The sequence below is a fragment of the Gobius niger genome (assembly GCF_951799975.1).
Source record: "Gobius niger genome assembly, chromosome: 13".
Taxonomy (NCBI): Eukaryota; Metazoa; Chordata; class Actinopteri; order Gobiiformes; family Gobiidae; genus Gobius; species Gobius niger.
Window position 1 is genome coordinate 21,219,059 of NC_136864.1, and position 20,979 is coordinate 21,240,037.

At 41.6% G+C, this 20,979-nt stretch overlaps 2 protein-coding genes across 5 annotated transcripts; one reads left to right on the forward strand and one right to left on the reverse strand.

The window, feature by feature from the left end:
- Positions 1-308: 308 nt before the first annotated feature.
- Positions 309-20,961, reverse strand: gigyf2 (GRB10 interacting GYF protein 2). 3 transcript variants are annotated; one of them, XM_079568665.1, is made up of 29 exons: positions 20,842-20,961; positions 11,653-11,705; positions 11,411-11,570; positions 11,204-11,299; positions 11,005-11,113; positions 10,626-10,731; positions 10,513-10,553; positions 10,407-10,439; positions 10,042-10,221; positions 7,177-7,388; positions 6,950-7,094; positions 6,553-6,804; positions 6,281-6,456; positions 6,055-6,208; positions 5,818-5,984; positions 5,527-5,615; positions 5,328-5,456; positions 5,088-5,218; positions 4,047-4,147; positions 3,820-3,960; positions 3,585-3,750; positions 3,260-3,507; positions 3,051-3,173; positions 2,743-2,973; positions 1,863-2,053; positions 1,612-1,760; positions 1,346-1,533; positions 1,093-1,234; positions 311-1,014 (listed from the first exon to the last, which is right to left on the reverse strand). In XM_079568665.1, the coding sequence occupies exons 2-29, from the start codon at positions 11,688-11,690 to the stop codon at positions 947-949; spliced, it is 3,966 nt and encodes a 1,321-aa protein (XP_079424791.1). In that variant the 5' UTR covers positions 11,691-11,705; positions 20,842-20,961; the 3' UTR covers positions 311-946. The 3 variants fall into 3 exon arrangements, with proteins under 3 accessions (XP_079424792.1, XP_079424790.1, XP_079424791.1); XM_079568666.1 differs by having other exon boundaries at positions 309-1,014; positions 1,093-1,533; positions 10,117-10,221; XM_079568664.1 differs by lacking the exon at positions 20,842-20,961 and adding an exon at positions 13,129-13,227 and having other exon boundaries at positions 309-1,014; positions 1,093-1,533.
- Positions 16,007-19,109, forward strand: kncn (kinocilin). Of its 2 annotated transcripts, XM_079568686.1 has the most exons (5): positions 16,014-16,388; positions 17,518-17,586; positions 17,807-17,875; positions 17,951-18,041; positions 18,966-19,109. In XM_079568686.1, the coding sequence occupies exons 1-5, from the start codon at positions 16,241-16,243 to the stop codon at positions 19,039-19,041; spliced, it is 453 nt and encodes a 150-aa protein (XP_079424812.1). In that variant the 5' UTR covers positions 16,014-16,240; the 3' UTR covers positions 19,042-19,109. The 2 variants fall into 2 exon arrangements, with proteins under 2 accessions (XP_079424813.1, XP_079424812.1); XM_079568687.1 differs by lacking the exon at positions 17,518-17,586 and having other exon boundaries at positions 16,007-16,388.
- Positions 20,962-20,979: the final 18 nt, after the last annotated feature.

Below are 20,979 nucleotides of genomic sequence, written 5' to 3' on the forward strand. Positions count from 1 at the left end.
ACCAAGACAAATATGCTCAGACAAACAAGATCAAGATTATTATTTTTTTGTTATCAATAAAGAAAATAATCCTTCAAGTGATAATTTACCACTTCCCCAAAAGTGATGGCTTTCATTTCCTACTCAAACACATGGAATAAAGTCGCAAGATGTGCATCAAAGACATGCAACTTCCCCAAAACAAAAGGCCTATTAATCATCCAAAATAAATGCAGCTGTAATAATTGGCTTAATTCTACTCTAGGTCTGAAAAATATAAGTTTTTTGTTGCAGGTTACTGAATGATGCACACAGATGTACAGCCTACACATAAGACTGTTTTATTTCATACCGCAATAAAAAAGTATGACTCCAGCAGATCATTTTCATATATATAATACAGATGCAGAGTTGAAATTTTATTCTTTAAACAGCCTAGTATTTTACAAGAAATAGATAACTAGATGGAACTTTTGAACATGTCCTTAAAACAGGACATTAGTGGGCATGAATCCTTGGGCTCTACTATGCCATTGCCATCCATGAACAGCAGCCAAAAACACAGGGAAATAGAAAGATTTGAGGGGGGGTTCAATAAATAAAAAGAAAAAAAAAGATATATATTTCTAAACTTTCCCACAATAGTCCCAACACCCCACCCATATAGATCCACAAAGTCCTGTAAGAGGGCAGATATCTCCACCTTGACTGAATGAATATTTCCATCCATTCACCTGGCCGGGATTGCACGGGACAGATTGTACTTTTCTCTCAAATAAGATTCTTGAATAGGCAAAGACAAGTCTGCCTTTGAGGGCCAAATTTCAATTGGCTGGTGGGATAGGTGGAGAAAATGAAAAATGAAAGGCGGATTGAAAAAATCTTCGTGCCAAGGGGGAAGGTTTGGGTAAAACAGCTGTCGTTCAATCTGGATAAAGTCACTGGGGGGTTGCTTGGCTACAGTCCCTTAAGCGTCCTCCAAAGTCTCAATTTCTCCCATATTCAGTCTCTCAGATGATGCATTCACAGAGAAACCTACAGCAAATAACATACATAAGACATTTAACATTGTAACAGCAGCTGGCACAGATCCCATCAAGTCGTACTCCTCACCTAAAAGACTGGGGTCTGCACGGACCATCTTCTGCTTCTTCTTCTTCTTCCCTGAGGTGACCGTTTCAAAGCGCTGCTGCTGACCACTTATATGATTAGACTGATATAGAGAGGAGGATCCCGTACTACCCCACACAGAATCCTGAAAATATATGTCATAGTCTTCACAAACTTGTATAAAGCTGTAAGCTTCCATAATCGCACTATAATCCATAAAAGAACAGTACAGCACAAATAATGTAGTCCAACACACCTGCTCCTGCTTAGAGGATTGATTCTGCGGTGCCGATCTCTGTTGATTCATATTCTGTTTGGCACGGCGTTCAAGAAACTGCTTGGCAAAGTCCTTGGCCTCAGGAGTGTCCCCCAAGTATGCCCTTACATAATCGTGCACCTCGTATGGCGAGTCCACTTCTTTGAGGAAAGAAGCAAACGTAGGAACTGTCGAGAAGAGGAGTTTTAATATTTGGCTTAAAAAGAATACAAACGTTCAACTTGTTTAGAAATAAAGGGACTTACCATCCAGATTATTGGCTGTATTGAGAGTGTGCAAAGTTTGCTCACACCACTGCATAAAGGTGTCTTGGCTTTTATTCACTCCTTGGAACAACTTCAGCAGCTTCTCCTCCTCTTCTACTTTTTTGCTGGCTCGCCCACTCAGAGAATTACTTTTAGAAGACAGCAACTCATCAGAACTCATGTATTACTCATACATTAAGTCAGCACTTTGATTTATGAAAGAGATTTTGAATTTGGCCTTAGCTATATACCTGAGGTTGGCATTTCCCTTGTTTTTCTGAGCATTGCTTTTTTTTGTTTGTGGAGGCGGCTGGGCGACTTCCTTTATTGCCTCGTCCCAGAAGCCCATGTTCGAGTTGTGCGTGTCGCCCCAGATGCTGGAATCTGAGCCCCAGTTTGAACTGGTGTTCACGGCACCCCATACAGAGCTACTTAGAGTGGTCTACAATGAAAATATGCAAGAAAACACAATTAGAGGAGTGTAAACTTTAGGTTTCAATTGTAGTGGCACTGATGATTGAATCCACAATTCCATCAAATGAGCAACTCACTCGTTTGTCTATAGGACAATAGCTGCACATAATGCATGCACCTTGTTTTGTGCAATTAACGGTCAAGGCTTGTTCTGCAATAATTTGACATTATAAAGAAGATGCATATCATCTCTAAATATCTATATTTGTACAATCAAAAGGTCTTGTTTTGAGATAACAATAGTACATACAGAAATGAGCAATGAGCTCAAGAAAACGTTGAAATTAGAAATAGAAAAAGGTCCAAAATCAATTTATATTTCATTAACCAGGTTGTGTTCAGTGAAACTTCTGTGAAGCTTCAGTGGAACTCAAGAGTTTGAAACACAGCTAAGAACAGCAAACCGCGAACAGCAAGCAATGTAGGGCAAAAAATCTTGCCTAAGAACCATTTGAGATACAAAAAAATTATGAGATCTTGAAAAGGACTGTTCACAGCTGATATTAGTCGATACATTGTGGGATACAAGTGGTCATAATGACTAATATTGATCAAAATCAACTTATCCAGGTGGAAATCTATCCCCAAAAGGCTGTTGTGTGATGTACTTTTAATTATTGCATTTCACACTCCTTAGAAGGTTGTGAAACTACTCACTGGTCGACTCTGAGCACGGGTTTGTTGTGGGACAGTAGGCTGCTGCTGCTGCTGCTCCTTTCGCTGCTTCATCTGCTGAGCTTCCTCCCTCTGGATCTCCAGCAGTGACTTGGTAATTCCAGGCTGTTTGGCCATAGTGCCCCATCCAGACAGTTTGGACTGGGACTGTGCAGCCTGCTGCAAGGCCTGCTGCTGCTGGAGCTTGAGGAGCTCCTGCTGCTGACGCCGCTGCTGTAGAGACATTACACATATGTCAACATGTTCATCACATTTACAATTGGAATAGATTTGCCCCCTCCCCCCCTTACCTCTTCTTGTGCTTGACGCTCTCTTTCCTCTTCCAATTTCTGGATCTCAGCTAAAGACAGAGTGTTCTGATTGGTGTTTATAGAACTGGTTGACTGCTGGCCCCATTTTGAAGAAGATGGAAGCTAAGAAATGTAAAGAGATACATCATATAAACTTGCATTGATCAGCGATCTGGGTAATACCATGCAAACAAAGCTTGGTCCTGTACTTTCATCTGTGCAAGCTGTTGCTGCTGCTGTTGTTGCTGCAGTCTGCGGAGAGCCTCCTGTTGTTGCTGCCTTTGCCTCTGCAGCTCCAGTTGCCTCTGAGCCTCCTGCTCTCGTCGCTTCTGCTCTTCCAGCTGCTGCTGAACCACAGCAGCTGCAACAACAGCGGCCGCTGCAGCCTCTTCCTCTGCTCGCTTCTCCTCCTCACGTCTCCTCAATAGCTCAAGTTCTTCCTGCTTCCTGCGCTCCTCTTCCTAACGTGCATCAGTATTGACACGGGTTAGAGTACAGTAAAGTGGATAGTAAAATAAAGTCAAAATCTTAAACTCGCCTGTTTGCGGAGGAACTCTTCACGTTTTTTCCTGTCTTCTTCATCCCGCCGTCTCTCTTCTAACCTGCGCAGAGCTTCTTCCTGGGCCAGCCTCTCCTCCTCCTCCTCTTTCTGCCTGCGCAGTGCCTCCTCTTGCTCTCGTTGTCTCCTTAATGCCTCCTCCTGAGGAGTTTAAGAGAAGTTAGAAGACTTTGTCTGTTGAAATTGTGTAAAATAATTCTAGAGGATCACCTGTTTTTTTCGTACTAGCTCTTCCTCTTCGAGGCGTTTGCGTTCCTCCTCCTGTCTGGCTCGGAGCGCCTCCTCCAGCCGTTTCCTTTCCTCTTCCTCCCTTTTAGCCCGCATTTCAGCTTCACGCCTTTCCATTTCCAACTAAAAATATGTAACAGTACAAAAATGTTGTATTACCATCTTGCCTATTGCGCTAACTTGCAAAGTCATAAAAAAACACTGGTTACCTTTGCTGACTTTGACTTCTCTAGCTGTTGCATTTGCTCTAAAGTTGGAGCCGGTGCCAATGAATCTATAGGTAAATCCCAAACACTGCTACCGTCCCATGCTGGAAAAAAAATATTTGACATCCGCTTTCAACATCTGAACATTTACCCAGAAATACCTACTTTTGCTAACATTTTCAAACAAATATTGCTCTGTCAGAATATCAGTGGCATCGTAATGCCAAAGTAATTTTAAAAGGTTTTTACCCTAATATATATCAGACAAGGTTCTATAGGGGACAAATTTAAGTTCCGATGGCATGAACAATTCTTGAAAGAAAAACTCCATCACACCTACACAAGTTTGAGCAGCAAATAGTTCACCGCCGTGGGCTGAAACCAGGGCAGCACGATTTTAGAAAAAAATTCATAGTGATGGTGATATGATTTGTGATTTTCATTTTCAAGATTCTCTTAATGATGGCCGGCTGATATTTGGGGATTTTACAATATCTGCTATCGGCCGATCAAGCACCGATATCTCTGAGACTGAAAGTGATAGTGACCTTTTAAACCAACCAGTCCTCCCCCTACAGCTTCATAGGCCTCAGAGAAACGTCACAATTAAAGTTTCACCAATTAAATCAGTCGATTTCGGCTGCAAGCACAGAAGCTGGAGAATTAAATCGCCAAGTTGTTTTTTATTTCTCTTCGCAATTGTGTTTTTGATGAAGCTGGGACAAAAACTATGATTGAATCACCTAAAGTAATAAGTATAATTATAGATCAGACATTTGGAAAAGTCGGCCAAAAATGCATATCGGCATCGGCCAATAAAAATCCCCAAATATCGGCATTGGCATAAAAAATCAGTTGACTAATCGCTAAATAAGACATAGATAACGGTCTCAGTAATTTGATTGCAATATTTTGTGTGGCCCTACCAACATCCAACACATTCTGTTGTAGTTGATCAGCCTTATATCATGCTGATATCAATTTATTGGCAGCAATCTCTAATGAAGTTTGGAAACTAAGGGAGGTTTTAACATGAACACTTACTGCTTGGAGCAGTTTGTTTCAGGTTTGGTGTACACGTTGCTTGAGAAGAGGTGTTCTGCATTTCCCACACAGAACCAGAGTCTGGTACAGATAAGGAGCGTGTAACTGCAGGTAGGAGGCTTTCAGATGGTCTGAAATCACAAACAAATAACACCATTTAGTTTGGTTATGGAATTACTGCACGCACACATTCTTTAGCTTAAAACAATGATTGACTGATTAAGTGGTTAAGACACACACCTAATCTTGAGAGCCTGATATTGCTGTAGGAGGAGGTTGATCTGCTGTTGATGCTGCTGTTGCTGTTGGAGAGGGGCAGAGCTGAGGACAGCAGCTTTCTGTTGGGCCAAGGCCTGTGCATACTGCTGCCTATATAGAGAGAAAGCATAACATGACCAACAGGTCCACTGACCCAGGCCAGTCATTAATGTTGACGTACCTGAGGAGGTATTGATATTGAAGCTGTTGTAACTGGTATAGAGCGCTAATCTCCTGTTGTCGTTTCATTCTCTCTTGATCTGTGTCAGTCTGGAGAAGAAGGTCATATTTTTATATCATAGTAACGCTACAGCTTAGTGAATCTGTTCAAAGGTTAGCCATTTACGATATACAACTAAACTCTTGACATCTGAAAGGAATTACATTATTCCTGTACTATCATAGACTGGAGAGGCACACCACCGTGAGGTCAGAAACAGTATTGCATACAAACTGTGAAAGGAACACTCACTGGGAGAGGCGGTGGTGCGGGGCCTGGAGTAAATGGCACCCTTCCCCAGATCTTCATGATCTCACCCAAAGGTTGAAACGTCTCATCACATCCTCTTTTCACCAGTAGAGACATGGTGAAGTAGCCAGCTTGGAACCACTCTGACATCTCCTGGTTATTGAAAGGACCTGAGCAGAGACATTTATATGAATTCAATGTTCACAGCAACTTATAGCTTCAATCTAGTGCATTCCTTACCCTGTATTTCCCCTTGTGGGTCTTTATAGAACCATTTCAAAGCAGCTTCATGAGACAAAGCTAGACCTGCTATTTTTGGCTTCTCTGAGCTCTTGGAAAGTCTGTCATCATCAGCCACTCCGTCCTGTAGATATGCTACCATCTTTTCTGCCTCCTGATTAAGGAACAATACTTATCTTGATGCGTTTTCAAATATTAAAACAGTTATTTAACAGACGAAACATACCTGCTCAAAATGTTTAAGGCCCTCATCTTCATCTGTTTCATGTGGAGCAGCTGTGGGTCTGCCAATGGGTGCCATAATATTTGAGGAGAAGGGCAGTGAGTTGTTTGTTGCAATAGAACCATCCATTGGTTTTTGATGTGTGTGAAGTTGGACAGTATGCACGGAAACAGGATGTTCTAAAGCTAAATAAAAAAAAGATCTGGGGTTACTTAAAGTTCAATCGTTCATTTGCCCTTTTGCCCAATGTAGGGGCACATGGAGTCGTGTCCCACCTGTATGAACTGTGGAAATGTGACTCATAGCTAGAGGCTCCAGTATGCTATTGGAAATGGGAATCTGGAGGGGGGCTTTGCAGGGCTCGGGTGGAAGCTCAAGTGGAGGAAGTCTGTCTGTCCGCTCAGCTTGCCTCTCATGCTCCTCTATTCTGGTAGTTTGAGATGATGATAGGACAGCAGGTGGCTCTGAGATGGGGGTAGCAGCAGGTGGACTAACAGGTGGTACTTCTTCTGGCACTCGAGGCAACTCTGAAAAAATAACGACATAAGTTGAAAGACGGAAAACTATACTTCACGCATTCCAAATTATTAAGTTATTTTCCTATAATATGTAAAACATCTATACAAAAATGAAATGATGTGAAAGAAAAGGGGGGCAGAATTTAAATGGAACCTTTTCGATCAGAGTCCCTCTTGGCCTCAATTTCTGTTTCTTTGGTCTCTTGTGGCTGATGCTCATTCTCCTCCAGGCCATCTTCACAATCATCTTGTTTGAAGTCGAGCTCTGCTTCTTCAATAATGGGCTCCTTTGAGGCCTTCTGGTAACACAAAAATATAAGCAGTTGACAGTTTATTCCTCAAAGTAACATAAAATGAAAATGACTTTAGTGATGATCTAACCTTAAGTGATAAAAATGCCCCCGAAGAGTCAAAGGTACCAGCCTCCTCGTCTGCATCTTCAAGACACCACTCAGGGAGGCTGTCCCTTTCATCGTCCAGGCTGCCGCTGCCTGACCGCGGTCTCCGGTATCCACGCTCTTCATCCCTGGCATCAAATGGGAAACGCCGTCTCTGCTCTTGGTGTTCTCGCCACCCAGCTGACCGAGGTCCATCTATAAAAACATTTTTATGACAGTAAGACTTCAGGCTACACAGAATTTTAGAAATAAATAATATAAAATAATATAAATATAGCTTCGTCAATATATATTGTTACAGAGTTGGTGACAATATGCGTATTGTATCGAGGCACTTGTACGTACATGTTGCGTGATACGCAAATATGTTTATCTTTATTCAGAATGTATCACAACAAGCACTCCAATAAATGGCGTAACACATTTGTTCAGCAACATGCTTTCTGCGTTCAGACGCTGCGGTATTTCAAACTGTCCTAAGAAAATATATAGTCCCTGTGACATCGATGTCAGAAGCACTCCATGGAGGACATACACTGATTGTTGTGGTGGGGAGAGAGAAAGGAAGAGGCACTGGCCGTGCTGCAGCCCGACAGCATTCAAGTCCACGTGATGATGATGGCGCAGCTCTGTCACGTTTACCGGGTGTTTACTTGGGCTTTGTTTGTGAACGGCCTGACAAACCACGTTCTCCTATTATCGTCTCGTCTTATTGAAGTAAACTCATAAAGGTCTCATCATGTTTTCGCCCCCAAAGAGCAAACTTGTCATCGTTTTTTAATCATCATTAAAAAAAAAGGTATATCACTTCGTTGACGAAGACGACACTGAAAGTGCATGTTGGGAGTTGTCAGGTGACTCGCCCTTCTGCCCCTCGACGGCAGTGCGCGCAATTTGGAAATAGCTTCTGGTATCCATTGAAAGGATTTACAACAATGTTGCCTATTTGGGACTTCTATTTTCACTCCACACCTCTCTAACTCCGAGGAGGGTTTTAACATTTTATTACCTAAATCTACAGTGTGATTATTTGGTTGGTGTTGTGAAGTTTATTTGAGTCGCAGTCGCGAGAGAAACCTCATTAACCGAACACCCATTTTAAGATTGTTTAGTATTTTTTCGAATGTTCATGCATCTATTGTCCTGTTTTGTAGCTTACAGTTCAATGGCTTATGGTGTTGCTAAAAGTACGGTCTTGACCCTAAAGTCACAGGCCGATTTTTTCAGCCAGCGCTTGTATATTTAGGATCCTTGTCCTGCAGCATGTCCCAAGAGCGCTTGAGCTTGAGGCTTTGAACTGATGGTCGGACATTATTCTACAGGATTTCCTTGTAGACCGCAGAAGTAATTATTCCATTAATGACAGTAAGTTGTGTAGGTCCTGAAGCAGCCCCAGACCACACTGCCACCACCATGTTTGACTTTTGGCATAGCATGTTAATCACAACTAATCGAGCTGCCTTGTGTACGGAATGCGCGGCATAAATAAAGTTGCCTTGCCAAATCACAGAGGGCGCCTTTTTTTTTTTCCAGTAAATGTAAGATTCATATGGTAACTGCATTTTGTATTGACTGGGAAGGAATTATTTGGTGTGATAAATATAAACATACGAATGAAATTTGGAAGGGGGCATATATACAGTACTTGTGTGTAGATATAATAATGCAGAAATATTAGTGCTGTCAAAAATATCAATGCAAATCAATTTTAATGGCGTGATTTTTTTTAAACGTAAGATTAATGTTATTTGTGACCTCGTGAACTTAGTTTTTTATAAGCTTTCACCTAGTGATGCATCCGTCAGCTTTTTTTCTGACCCATCCCAACTCCACCAGAAAAATTCAGTGGAGGGAGTGCGTCATGTGACCACATGTTTACAAAAGAAATAGTGCTTGTTGGTTTGTTTTCCTACTTTGCCGTTAAGGACACCTTTGAAATCGCTCATGGACTGTTTTTGTCAAACAAAACCAAGTTTGGAACTACAGTGGAGCAGCCTCCTGACCTGATGCTACGAGAAGCTGCTCTCCTCAGAGCTGTGTTGTTATTTTAGCTGTGCCTTGCCTCATGCTGCTGCATTATTTTCATCACATGTGCCTGTTGCGTAGCCTGACAAGACCATAATGGAATGGACCATAATGAAAAAGGAATATCAATCTGGGACCGATACTCTTGTTGGCGGCATCAGAAAACTCAAACGAGCCCATGCAATCAGATTACTTTATTTGCGGTGTTGTTTGTGAGCAGCGTCACTCGATCTATGAACGGCGCATGGGCGAGAGCTCTTTCCCAACCACCCGTAAATTACCAAAAATACATGACAGTAGGTGAGTTTCTTGATTCACGCAGAACCGCAAACAACGCTTGCCCTTTGCTGATTGATTTACTCTGCTTCCTGTTTGTTTGCGTATGCAACACTGTAGAAATGCAGTTGATGCCACGGTCACCAGACTCAACTGGTACAGCGGTGAGTCTGGTTTACAGGCAACCTGTCGTGCATGTGCTTGGGCACAGCCTGCTGCCATTGTGCACGCATTTGGAGCAGAAGAGCTGTAGGCTACATTTAAAAAGGTAAATCGAGACACCTGTAAATATAATATAAGGTGCTTTCTAACCCGACCTGCCCGCACCCGAAGTTTGCCGTATCTTTGAGGTACCCGATAAGAGTATAGAAATGATAATTCAAAGGACATTTAGAATAGATAAAAATGTGTGATTAATTAACGATGACATTCATGAGATTAATCGCAATTAAATATTTTAATCGATTGGCAGCACTAATATCTACACACAAGCAAAGTATGGTGAAAAAATAAATAATGTGGCGGGCATTATGTGGTGAGAGCCCACCTGGGCTTGGGGGACACCACCGGTCGCTCTCCCGTCGAGAACCCGCCAGGCGCCATCCCCCATCATCATCCTCACCGTTCTGCTCATCGCGAGAATTACGCCAGTTCTCACTCTCCGAGCGTATGAAGTCATGCTTCCTTGGTAAGCCTGTCACACCCCCATCCTCATAGTTCCCCCGGACTGTAAAAACAGAACATTGGACTAAATTATCTGCAGTACATCTCCAGTCATGTGCTTTCTATATTTCTGTTATCGCCTTTACTGTGTATATCTTTAAAACATTTCAACATTACACCATTACATTTAATTAATGACAGATTGACATTTAGTTCATGAAACTTTTAATATTGTTATGAAGCACTTACTGTGGTTAATCTGAAAATGCCCCGGAGCAGCTTCTGAAAGGTGGACAAAAACAAATATTGATAACCTTTTAACATTAATAACTGAACAACAGATATAAGTACACACCAGGATCTTTTCGGCCCGGTTTATCAAACCTTCGATCTGCCCTGTAACCAAAAGATATGTGTTATTCATATACAACTTATTTGGTATGCATCAAACAATTCCCAAAATAATACCTTTCTTCCCAACTCTGAGAACGATGCATTTCCCTCCCTCCACGGCCAAACCCTTCAACATCATCAAAACTTCTTTGGTAAAACCCTCCTTCACCTCTTCCTCGACCTGCAAGTTCAAAATGTTGAATCATCAATTTTATTTATGCATATTTATTAAAATCAAATCTGAAATTCTAAAACAGCACGGAACTGATAAAACTGAAATTAATCTAACAAAAAATAACCTATGTTAGCAAGCAAAGCGGCAGTGGTGTCAGTGAGACGCTATGAATCTGTGCCGTCATGTGAGCCCAAAACAATGCTTGAAAACATCCAGTCATTGAGTATCTATCTATATCAAAGCATAAAATACACTTAAAATTCTTATATCCATCACTACCTCTACCCCTTGATGTACTTCGACCTCTTGGCGCCCCTACTATTGGACCACTTCCGCGCCCTGTCAATCGAAGTACAGCTGCACTGTTTACAGACATCGAAAAATTTCTCTGCAAATAAAACAGATGAATGGTTGATTTTACAGCTGTTTTTTTATGTAAAACATGCAAATATTATTTTTCTCCAAATCATATATCTACCTGTTCCTCCTCCGTAAACGACACAAGTGCTAGAGGTGGTAACGGCTCCTCTTGCAGGATAGGAAGAAACTCCTTGTCATGTAGATCTATAGGTATCTGGACATAAAGAAAAACACCAAGTTTCCATTAGGATACAAATGATTATCATTAGCACTAATCATTACCATAAAATATTCCAAATAAAAACACAGTAGAGCAACTACTTACTTTGTTATCCTTTACATAAAGTGCTAACATTTCTTCTCTTCCATATCGATAGTCTGCAAGTTTGTACTTTGGCAACGCAGGTGAAAGTGGAGGGGAAGCAACCGAGTTGCTGCTTCCACCTCCACTGCTGCCACCACCACCTCCAGACAGGGCACGGAGCCTGACAAGAACAACACACAAACCAGTGGGATATACCTTAAAACTTTATTATTAGACCTATTTAAAAGTGCATAGTTAGTTACCATTCTGGACCAAAGTTGAGTGTCTGGGTTTCGGCCATTCTTCTTTTTTAGTTCTACACAAAAAGAAAGAATCTTAATATATGATGTAATATAAGCGTATTATAAATGTATCTTTATGACTTTCTACATTTATGTTTTAAGAGGTGTGTGTGTTTTGGGATTTTTAAGAATATTTCAGCCTGGATTTACATGTATTTGAAGTTCCTCAGGATATATACTTCCCAGACCACAAGTGCAACCAGTGTAAAGTTTCAATCAGCCAAGTCTATTTTAGGATGTCTCTTTTTCTGTCAGAAGTCAGGACACCTGTAAACAGTCCCGAAGTGACGAAAACGCAACAATGATAAAAATGTAACCCTTTTAAATGTGGCTATGTCTGGTTACTGGTTCATTTGGCCAGGTAAATTCCATGTCATACAGACGGATACATGTTGTGACATGTGTGCCCTGCCACTAAAGACGAACGCGCACACAGGCACAAGGAAATTGACCACACGGACTAGGGACAGCCACGTGTATGTAGGTAAAGCCAGAGGAGAAAGACATTTAGCAGTAACTCCCCAAGTTCATGTAATCGTTTCTAAAGGTGTTTGGCAATTTGCAACTAACAATAATGCACACATATGTCAGTCCAAAGCAACCGATTTCGCAAGAACAGGGTCGCATAATTGCTAACGAAATAGACATTTCGAAAACATGACACATGTTCGTATCTCCATCAGATTGGGCCAAACATGTCTGCATCGATTGTTGGAAATAACAGTAAAGTCATTCTGATGTCACGCTATGATTTTTGTCCTAGCCAGTTGCTACTAATAGTAAAGTTTAAAGACATAACTTGAATAATATAGCTGCCATAAGCGTGCGAAGGTGGCATCTGTGCTGTGCAATGTAACTCGGCAAATACTGAACATTATGTTAATTCATAAATATCAATTGTACAAATCTTGCCCAAAGAAATGTACTTTAACACTCGCGTGCGTTAGCCATACCAAAGCTCACAGTCACCCTTGGTCAAGCTATGGGTTGTGCTAAGCTACCGTTAGCAGATGGTGGTCTGCTGGCTAACAAACAGCCAATAAATGTTTACGTGCCACCTGTCAGGGCTCTATTTAGACATATGCCTTAGCACTGACACGTCGGATCACATGGATGTAATGTGTCAGCCCTTATATCAGTGGCAAACGTAACATTTTCGGGCAACAACTTAATCCATGAACACTTGAAGCTAATAGGCTAAGTAGCAACACGCGGCCTTTCGAGCAGCCACCAACATTTCCTCTGAAACTCGCCCGGAGTGCGTGGAGCTCAAAGCCGCTCACAAAGCTACGAGAGCCCTAGGCTGACAGGCCAATTTCAGGTAAGATTTTTTACCACATATCTTAGCCCCTCAGCTCGTAATACAACCCACTGACATTGCACTTCAACTATCTACATGATTGTTGTTATCAGTCTATTATACTTTGGCTGTCTTACCTGTACTTGTTCTGACAGCACAGGATTTGTATGCGGGCTGTGTGTGTGGCTCTCTCTCTCTCTTCGTTTTCCACAAGATGGCTGAGCACGGGTCACATGACACCAGATAAAACCCTGTATGCCAGTCAGATTTGCTGACTGTACCATATTCCTTATGAAACACCGACGAGAACGATGTGAACAATATTTTGTATCACACCGACAGCATAATTACGGTGCATGACAATATTACTTTTATTGCATTTCAATTCGTTGTAGTAACGTTGTCATATTTGGTTAAAAAGCGCCTATTCGCGCTGGCTGGTCTTGCGTAATTCCTGAAAACAATTCTCTCTTGTTTTAATTGAACTCTGTGAGAAGGTTGATTTGTTTTTTAGGGTTTGTCAGTCTCAACATTCAAGTAAAATTCCTGATAAGTCTTGAGGAAAACTCCTCACGGTCTCCCCTTGTATCCGACTGGCTCGTTGGTCTAGGGGTATGATTCTCGCTTAGGGTGCGAGAGGTCCCGGGTTCAAATCCCGGACGAGCCCTTAGTTTTGCAAGTAGAGGGAAACTATAACGGAGCTATATAGGCTATAACGGGTTTATTTTGTAGTTATGGAATGAAATTTGTTTTGTCTTCCTTTCCTAAGTACATTGTTAACTCAGACATTTGTTGGGAACACTGTAGATCTTATTATAAAGCATTTGTATCAATTTCATGAACTTGGAGGTTAGTTTTCTAGCATTCTTGTGAAAGTGACCCTGAAAAGTGACCCTGCAAGTTGTGAAATGTGCCTATTAACATGTCCTTGTTAAGAATTGGGATGCTTCAAATATGTTATATCCTAAGATTAGGGATGAGTTTGTACTCCCACCAACATTTCATTTTATTGGCTTCCTCGTTTTAGTAGCTTCCTCTTTCATGGATTGTAATGAAAAAAAGGTATAGGGCCTTTAAGGATCTGTGAGATTCGTGAAAAGAAAATATGTATACAGGCCAGCACTATATAGGCTACAGCACCTATCCTTACTTAGTCCAGCTTGTCGCATCCAAGAAACCAAGTAAAATATATGTTTTCTCGTCACACCATTTTACACTTGAATATTTCAGCAATAGAAATGACCCCGACGTGATTTGAACACGCAACCTTCTGATCTGGAGTCAGACGCGCTACCGTTGCGCCACGAGGTCTGGCTGACCGAGAGGGAAATTTAGCAGTAGATAAAACCGCACTACAACATGCTTCAAGTAAATATATTTAAGCCTGAACTACATGTTTTTTCTCCATATAATCAAATACACTATCCTATACTCTATACCATGCACTTCCATTTGAGAATCACAATAATTACGCACCATGTGTAGATTGGGACATATTGCACATTTTTATTCTACAATAATCCCAATCCTTTTTCATATACATAGAGCACATATAGCCTACATTTTACCGCTTCTCGAATCTTTGGTTCGGTTTTATATCTCCCTATTTATAAATTGTGAGCGCTGCTAGATCCATCGAAAGCTGGACAACAGCGCCTCCTATGGTTTGGGATATTGTATAACACCCTTGTCAGTCGGCATATTGTTGAGGGGCTTCATTTCAAAGTTGTGTGGAAATGAGATGATCTAAGAACACTTTTTATATTGTTTCTGACCATATCAACACTCCCGTGGAAGGTGCATGTCATGCAGGGCTGGGCCAAGCAGACATTACTGTTGATCCCGGGACGCGTCCCATTATGTTCACTTGCCTCCTCCATCAATTCCACAACTCATTTAGTCTTGAGATTAGATTCCAACCTATGGCTTTTAGAGGACAACTAGTAATTTTATTTTTTTGGCTAGCTCATTGTTTTATGTTTCAACTTTAGGATTGTTTCTATCACAGATTACCCAGATTGATGTAGCCTATATTAGTCTAAGAAGTCAGCTCAGTGACGAGAAGAATAGGCAACAAACAGCTCCTAATGCATGGAGAGTTCCATCCAAACTTCAGCAACATGAGACAGTACGCTAGCAAGGAAGGAGGCCAAGGACTAGAGCGTGAGAGCCACTATCCTGGATCAAACATCCAAGAGTCACAAGTACATCAAGGATCAGGCTCCAAGAGATGACATGCTGTCTCAGACAATAACAGAGGAAGAGGTGCTGAAGGGACCATCATGGAAGGACAAGCCCCTACATGGGCTGTTATCAAGAAATCCTACCAATAGAAAGAGCTGGATTGAAGGACAGCACAGTGACACTCATCATGGCTGCAGCAGGCCTTGAGCACCAGAGCAATAGAGGCCTGAGACAATTCAGCACATAACTGCAGTGTGTCAGATGCTGGCAGCCGGGAAAGCATGCATGCAAGGTCCTCACCAATGGCTTGCAGAGTGTACAGGAATATCTGTGCAGAGTGGATTGAATAGTGAAGGTTCAAAAATTCATTGTTGTTTAGTCATTGTCAACTGATAAAATTGTTGCAGCCTGATATTAGACATGATTGGATGATGGATGAGTTTAGTTGAACGGGTAATGTTCTTACTTTTACTAACTTTTTATCTTTAGCGCTGTTAATCCTGCATACCCTTTCCCCCACTGTTGCCATGGAAATGCTATTGCTATGGCAACCAGCCCTTTGTGGATGCCCCTCTTTGGAGGACTTTCTGAACCTTTCATTACACATTCTCTTCAAGCTCATGTACAAGTCTACAAACTAAGAGGGCCTTTGTTATTTACGACCCTCTCATTTCTATGGCCCCAGCTGTTTTTTGATAATGGTCAATTATAACAGATTATTGTGATGATAATACATGGGTCATATTTAAGACCTTGGAGGAAAAGTTTATTATTCTTAAACAGGCTACATGATGAGGTTAGTATCAGGTATATAAGAGCAGGGCTGCATACGTTACAGTTTTCTGTGATAAAGGAAACTCGAGCTCTGCCTTTAAAGTTGCATGAGATGTCTTGAGAAGCAAACAGCCATGGATGCAAAGCCGGAGAAAGTGGCCCTGACAGAGAGAGTGTAGAGGGAAGGGAGGGGTTAGCCTTGTGCAGACAGACAGGGAAGTTGCAGGTGGCATTGAGGGCCCCCAGAGCTGTGCTAGGAGTTTGGACATTGGCGCGTGGGGCAGCCAGTGAATGAACCCCGTCAGTATTGGGGAGTACCATGGGCTGAGGGTGGGCTCGTCTCTGCTCAGCATTGTGGCCGGCTGCGTCATGATCGGGATCTCCAGGGAGTGCGACGCCGATGCTGTTGGGGGCATCTTTCTGGGGGCAGGAGGCCTTGGTTAGTATGAACCCATTTTCACAATTTTGAACGATCAGCATATGCGTTCTCAATCCATGCACTGTTTCGGGACTGAGTCGACATGCAGCTTAAGTTAATATGGTCATCCTTCATTTGTACCGTAGATGTAGATGGTTCTTAAGTCGCTAATAAGGCATAGCTCTATGACATAAAGAAAGGTTCAAAACAGCAACACTTAGTTTTCTCTTACCCTTACCTCAAGAAAATAGAAAGACAGAGCAGAGCTAAACATGCACTAAAGCAGGTTTAACGTTATTCTAAGTGGCTGACAACATTGAGCGGAAATCCCCTCAAGAAGCTTGACAAAAATAGGTTTAGAGCAAATCTAAATATACTATTTCAATCAGAACTGCAACAACTTCTATGTGCTGTCAGTGGGTATCTGCTTGCAACAGATTTTTCACAAAGTTAGTGATTGTGGTTTGTTTTATTTTCTGTGTTTTAATTAGCTACGTTACTTAACGCAATTAAATATAGATAAATAAATGTGCAAATTATGGTGAGGAGATCTGATGCCCATGACACTTTCCATTCAGTCTGATACAGCTGCGTAACTATAGAACCAACTTGAATGCACTGCCAAGTCAAACGAGATCTAGATCAGGAGCAAAGGGCATGGTTTTTAAAGCAAGACAACATCAGCATGCATAGTTAATGTGAAATTCACTCTTACTAATGATTTGACAAGCTCTCAATAATTAATCTACCATTCTATGTCAGCGCAAACTGGGAACACTCCCCGCTTGAGACTTGGAGCTGCCGTGAGTGGCATCTCAGTGTAGGCCTACTGCAGACTTTGCCATGCTTGCTCCACCAACACATGGGCTGACTAATGAACGCAATGTCCTCGACAAAATCTTCTCACTCCTTCAGCTGCGCGACATTTTAAGCACACACTTGCATCACAGACACCCACTGGACCTGCCACAGTCTAATGCTCGCGTTTATGGCTTATAAGGGAAATCAATAACTGCGTCGAAGTGGCGCCGTGCCGGGGGCCACATGAGCTCTGTGGTTCAGATATTAGTTCACACAGTCGGGAGTTTAAACCAATGGTAGATAAATGTTGTACGGGATTTTTTAATATATTTGTTTCTACACTTTTTAGGTCTCCTTATATCAATTTACCCTTTTATCAAAGCTTGGCTCAACATTAACCATATCCTACCATCATTCGGTAAGTTTTCTGTTACTTTGAGTTTCTCTGTTGGAGCTGTATATAAATTCAAATACTTTTTCAATTCCTTTACACAATTCTGTCACTGTTAACCAAACACCTTTCAAACCTTTGACAGTGCACACCTTAGCTTTCTGCTATGCCCTCCTCCGCTTAACTCTTTTGCATTGCCACTAGTGTTTTGACCCAAACAAATACATCATACTCATATGTCTTATAGGAAACAGAGTCCATCCGACTGCCCCTATCCCTGCTCCGGAACAAACTGTAGACGCCTTAAAACGTGAAGGTGGGTTTTAAACTTCATCCAATTGACCTTAATTTGGGTTGTTTCCAGTAATTGGTTATATCTTCTAATCTGCAGGAACACAGAGTCAGCTTAATATAGAGCGGTCTAAGAGTCGAATGGGAACATTTGTGGAAGGAGGACGTCCTGGGGAGAATCCAGATGAAGGGTATAAGACTATCCCCTGATCTTCCCCTCATCATCAAAAAAGTTCATTTTCATCTACGTTTTCATTGAGGGGAATCTTAGCACGTCCATGCTCTCGTCAGAAGCAAATATTACCACTCATGAAGCTGATGAGAGGGAATGATTCTCTCATTGTGAAAAAAAACATACTGCTAGTGTTATTATTAGATTAAAATGTCTGAATACAGGTTCATGTGATTTTGTCCACTGCTCTAATTATAGGCGGTGTTTGTGGCACTAGTGACTACACACACTCATAAATTACACACACATTAAATAGCAATATTTTTGTGAAAGCCCCACATTGACATTTAAAAACAAGTAAATTGACCAGTTTCTGATTTTGTTGTGTTGATGATGTTCCCCCAAAGTTGTCCCACCATATGAGCCACACAAAAAAGCCCTTTTTATGATATCAAGAGTCCCATTATTTTATTCTTCATTTGTAAGTCTGGTTATGTATTCTACTGCATAAGATTAGCCCAAATATTTCTTATTTGAGTACAAGTAAGTTCGACTCTTCATGGAATTTCACCATCAAAAGGAATTCAGATCAACTTGGCATCCATACATATTAATAAGTGCTACTTTCTTATATCCCATCAAAACGATATTGTTGGATGTTGTTTCTATGGCAACCCAGATTCCAAATGAGATGTCAGATTAGGCATTTCACAATGGCTACTACATTAAACCAGTGTGAAAGTGGACACGATTTACATAGAAGCTGTTGCTCTCAATCTCGAGACACACTTGTTCATTGGATTATGAATTATGCAAAGGCAACACAACTGCTTTGAAATATTACATTGTCTAATGGGAGTTAGGCAAGAGACAAATATGGCTCATTCATGTGGATTGATCTCTCTCCCTTGCTAATATTTGTCATTCCCATGATTTGTTCCAGAACATCTTCAGACATGCCAGATGTCTTAGCTAGACGGCAATTCAAGCAGTCACCATCTGAACAAGACTTGCCATGAGGGTGTCAAGTGTTTTCAGTAGAATGGCTTAAAATCAAAATTCTTCTTTCTTACGAAATGAAAGTCAATAAACAGATTTAAAGCTGCTGTAATAAACTTGTGATTTTTGATTCTTACAATTCAACTCACCCATGTTTCTCTAATTCAGTGGTTCCCAAAGTGGGGTCTGTTCACAGTACATACAGCAACCTAGAAAGAAGTAGATTTACTGTATTAAAAATGCACAGTGTGAACTGGGCCCCAATGTTCAAACATGACGCTTTCAAATTGATATTCAGGACAGAAGCAGCTGCATCATAGAAAGTGCAGGCAGGAATAATGCTTTGCAACATAAAAAAGTGTCATGCTGGGCGTCTGAATAATGATGGAGCTCAACAAGAGAGTGTGGTAACCCTTGATGACAACCAGCGGTTTGATTGTCAAGTACAAAATCACAAAGCCTCTACACCACTGCTTATTTGTGCCACTAAACAATCAGACATTATTTGAAACAGTTTTCTACATAATCCAGAACTGGGTTGAAGTCCTCGGCAACAACCTAAAAATTGAGAAGAAACCAAATCTTCCAAAGTATTCATCAGTGCACATCAACAATGCATTGAAATATCACAGAGTGTAACCTAAAGATGACCTACAAAGCACAGGTGCATGGCAGTACGGGGAATGGAAATAGCACTGCTGCCCAAAGTGGGGTCTGGGGAACCCTGGGGGCCTCAAAGCCACTTCAGGGGGGCCTCCAAAGGTTGTCCACTAATAATGTACCTAAATACTTAAATTACCTTTATCTGTAAGCTATTTGTTAAGTATTCAGATTGCAATTGCTAGTTGTTGTGTAAAATCATGAGAAATTATTGAAGAAAAAACATTAGGCCATTATTTGAAAACAGTGAATTCATATAGTCGGGGCCCCATGGGATCTTTTGATCGTTGTGCTGGACTTTGGGTTGGCCTATAATGTGACAGTGTGAACCACGTCCTCTAAGGGTGAGGCAATTCATCTGGGGCAGAATTGACACATTCTTCTAGTGCAGTGGTGTCCAAACTATTTTCATCGAGGGCTGCATATTGAAGTGTATATGCATGGTGTGGAGGGCCGCAGATTAGCTGTCAATGCAGTGAAATCTTCAACTGAGAGCATCTTGAGCTCGGAACTTTAAAACCAGCTCTGTTCCACAATAAAATATGTATAATTGTGTAGAACAATGAAACTTGAATCTCTCGTGATGCGTGCCAACTCAACAAGAAGCCTGAGGGCCACCGAAAATGGGTCTGAGGGCCGCTCTTTGAACACCCCTGTTCTAGTGCTACTTGTGCATAGGCTCTGGCAAGGCTACTGGATCTGCCATATAAAATACCACAAGGTGATTGTAGCCTAAGCCTGGCATTTCGGCCTGTAAAAAATATAAAATTAGAGATAGCCTATATCACACATGTTGCGTATTCTTAATCCCCCATCTCGCTTTTTTTTTTTTTTTTTTTTTATAAAAGATCTGGGAACTACTAAGGATCCGGGAAAAACAAATAAAAACAAATGTGTGTGGGTGTGGGTGTGAGAGTTCCGGCAACAGTTTTGGCCTGTTCCCCCAATCCATCACACCAGTTCAACAGTGTTCCAGTGTAAATCTTGTACTTTACAAATTAACCCCTTTCTATAGAATGTGGGGGGTAAAAACTGCGCAGATTGGTAAAATAGGTTTAAATGAATCAAAGAAAGGATGATATAGTCTAGTTTAATCCAACACGGCTTCTGCAGTGTAGCGCTCTTCACCACCACACAACAGGTTCACGCAGTTCACTCACATTCAGCGAACGCCTGTGTGGACGCAGGGAGGGAGCAGCACAAAGCCACATCCAGAGGTTCACTGAGACGCGCTTTGCAGCCGCTAATGAGTGCTTTGTGTCGGGCTCCCTGGAGCAGCTCGAGACTCGAGCTTTGGC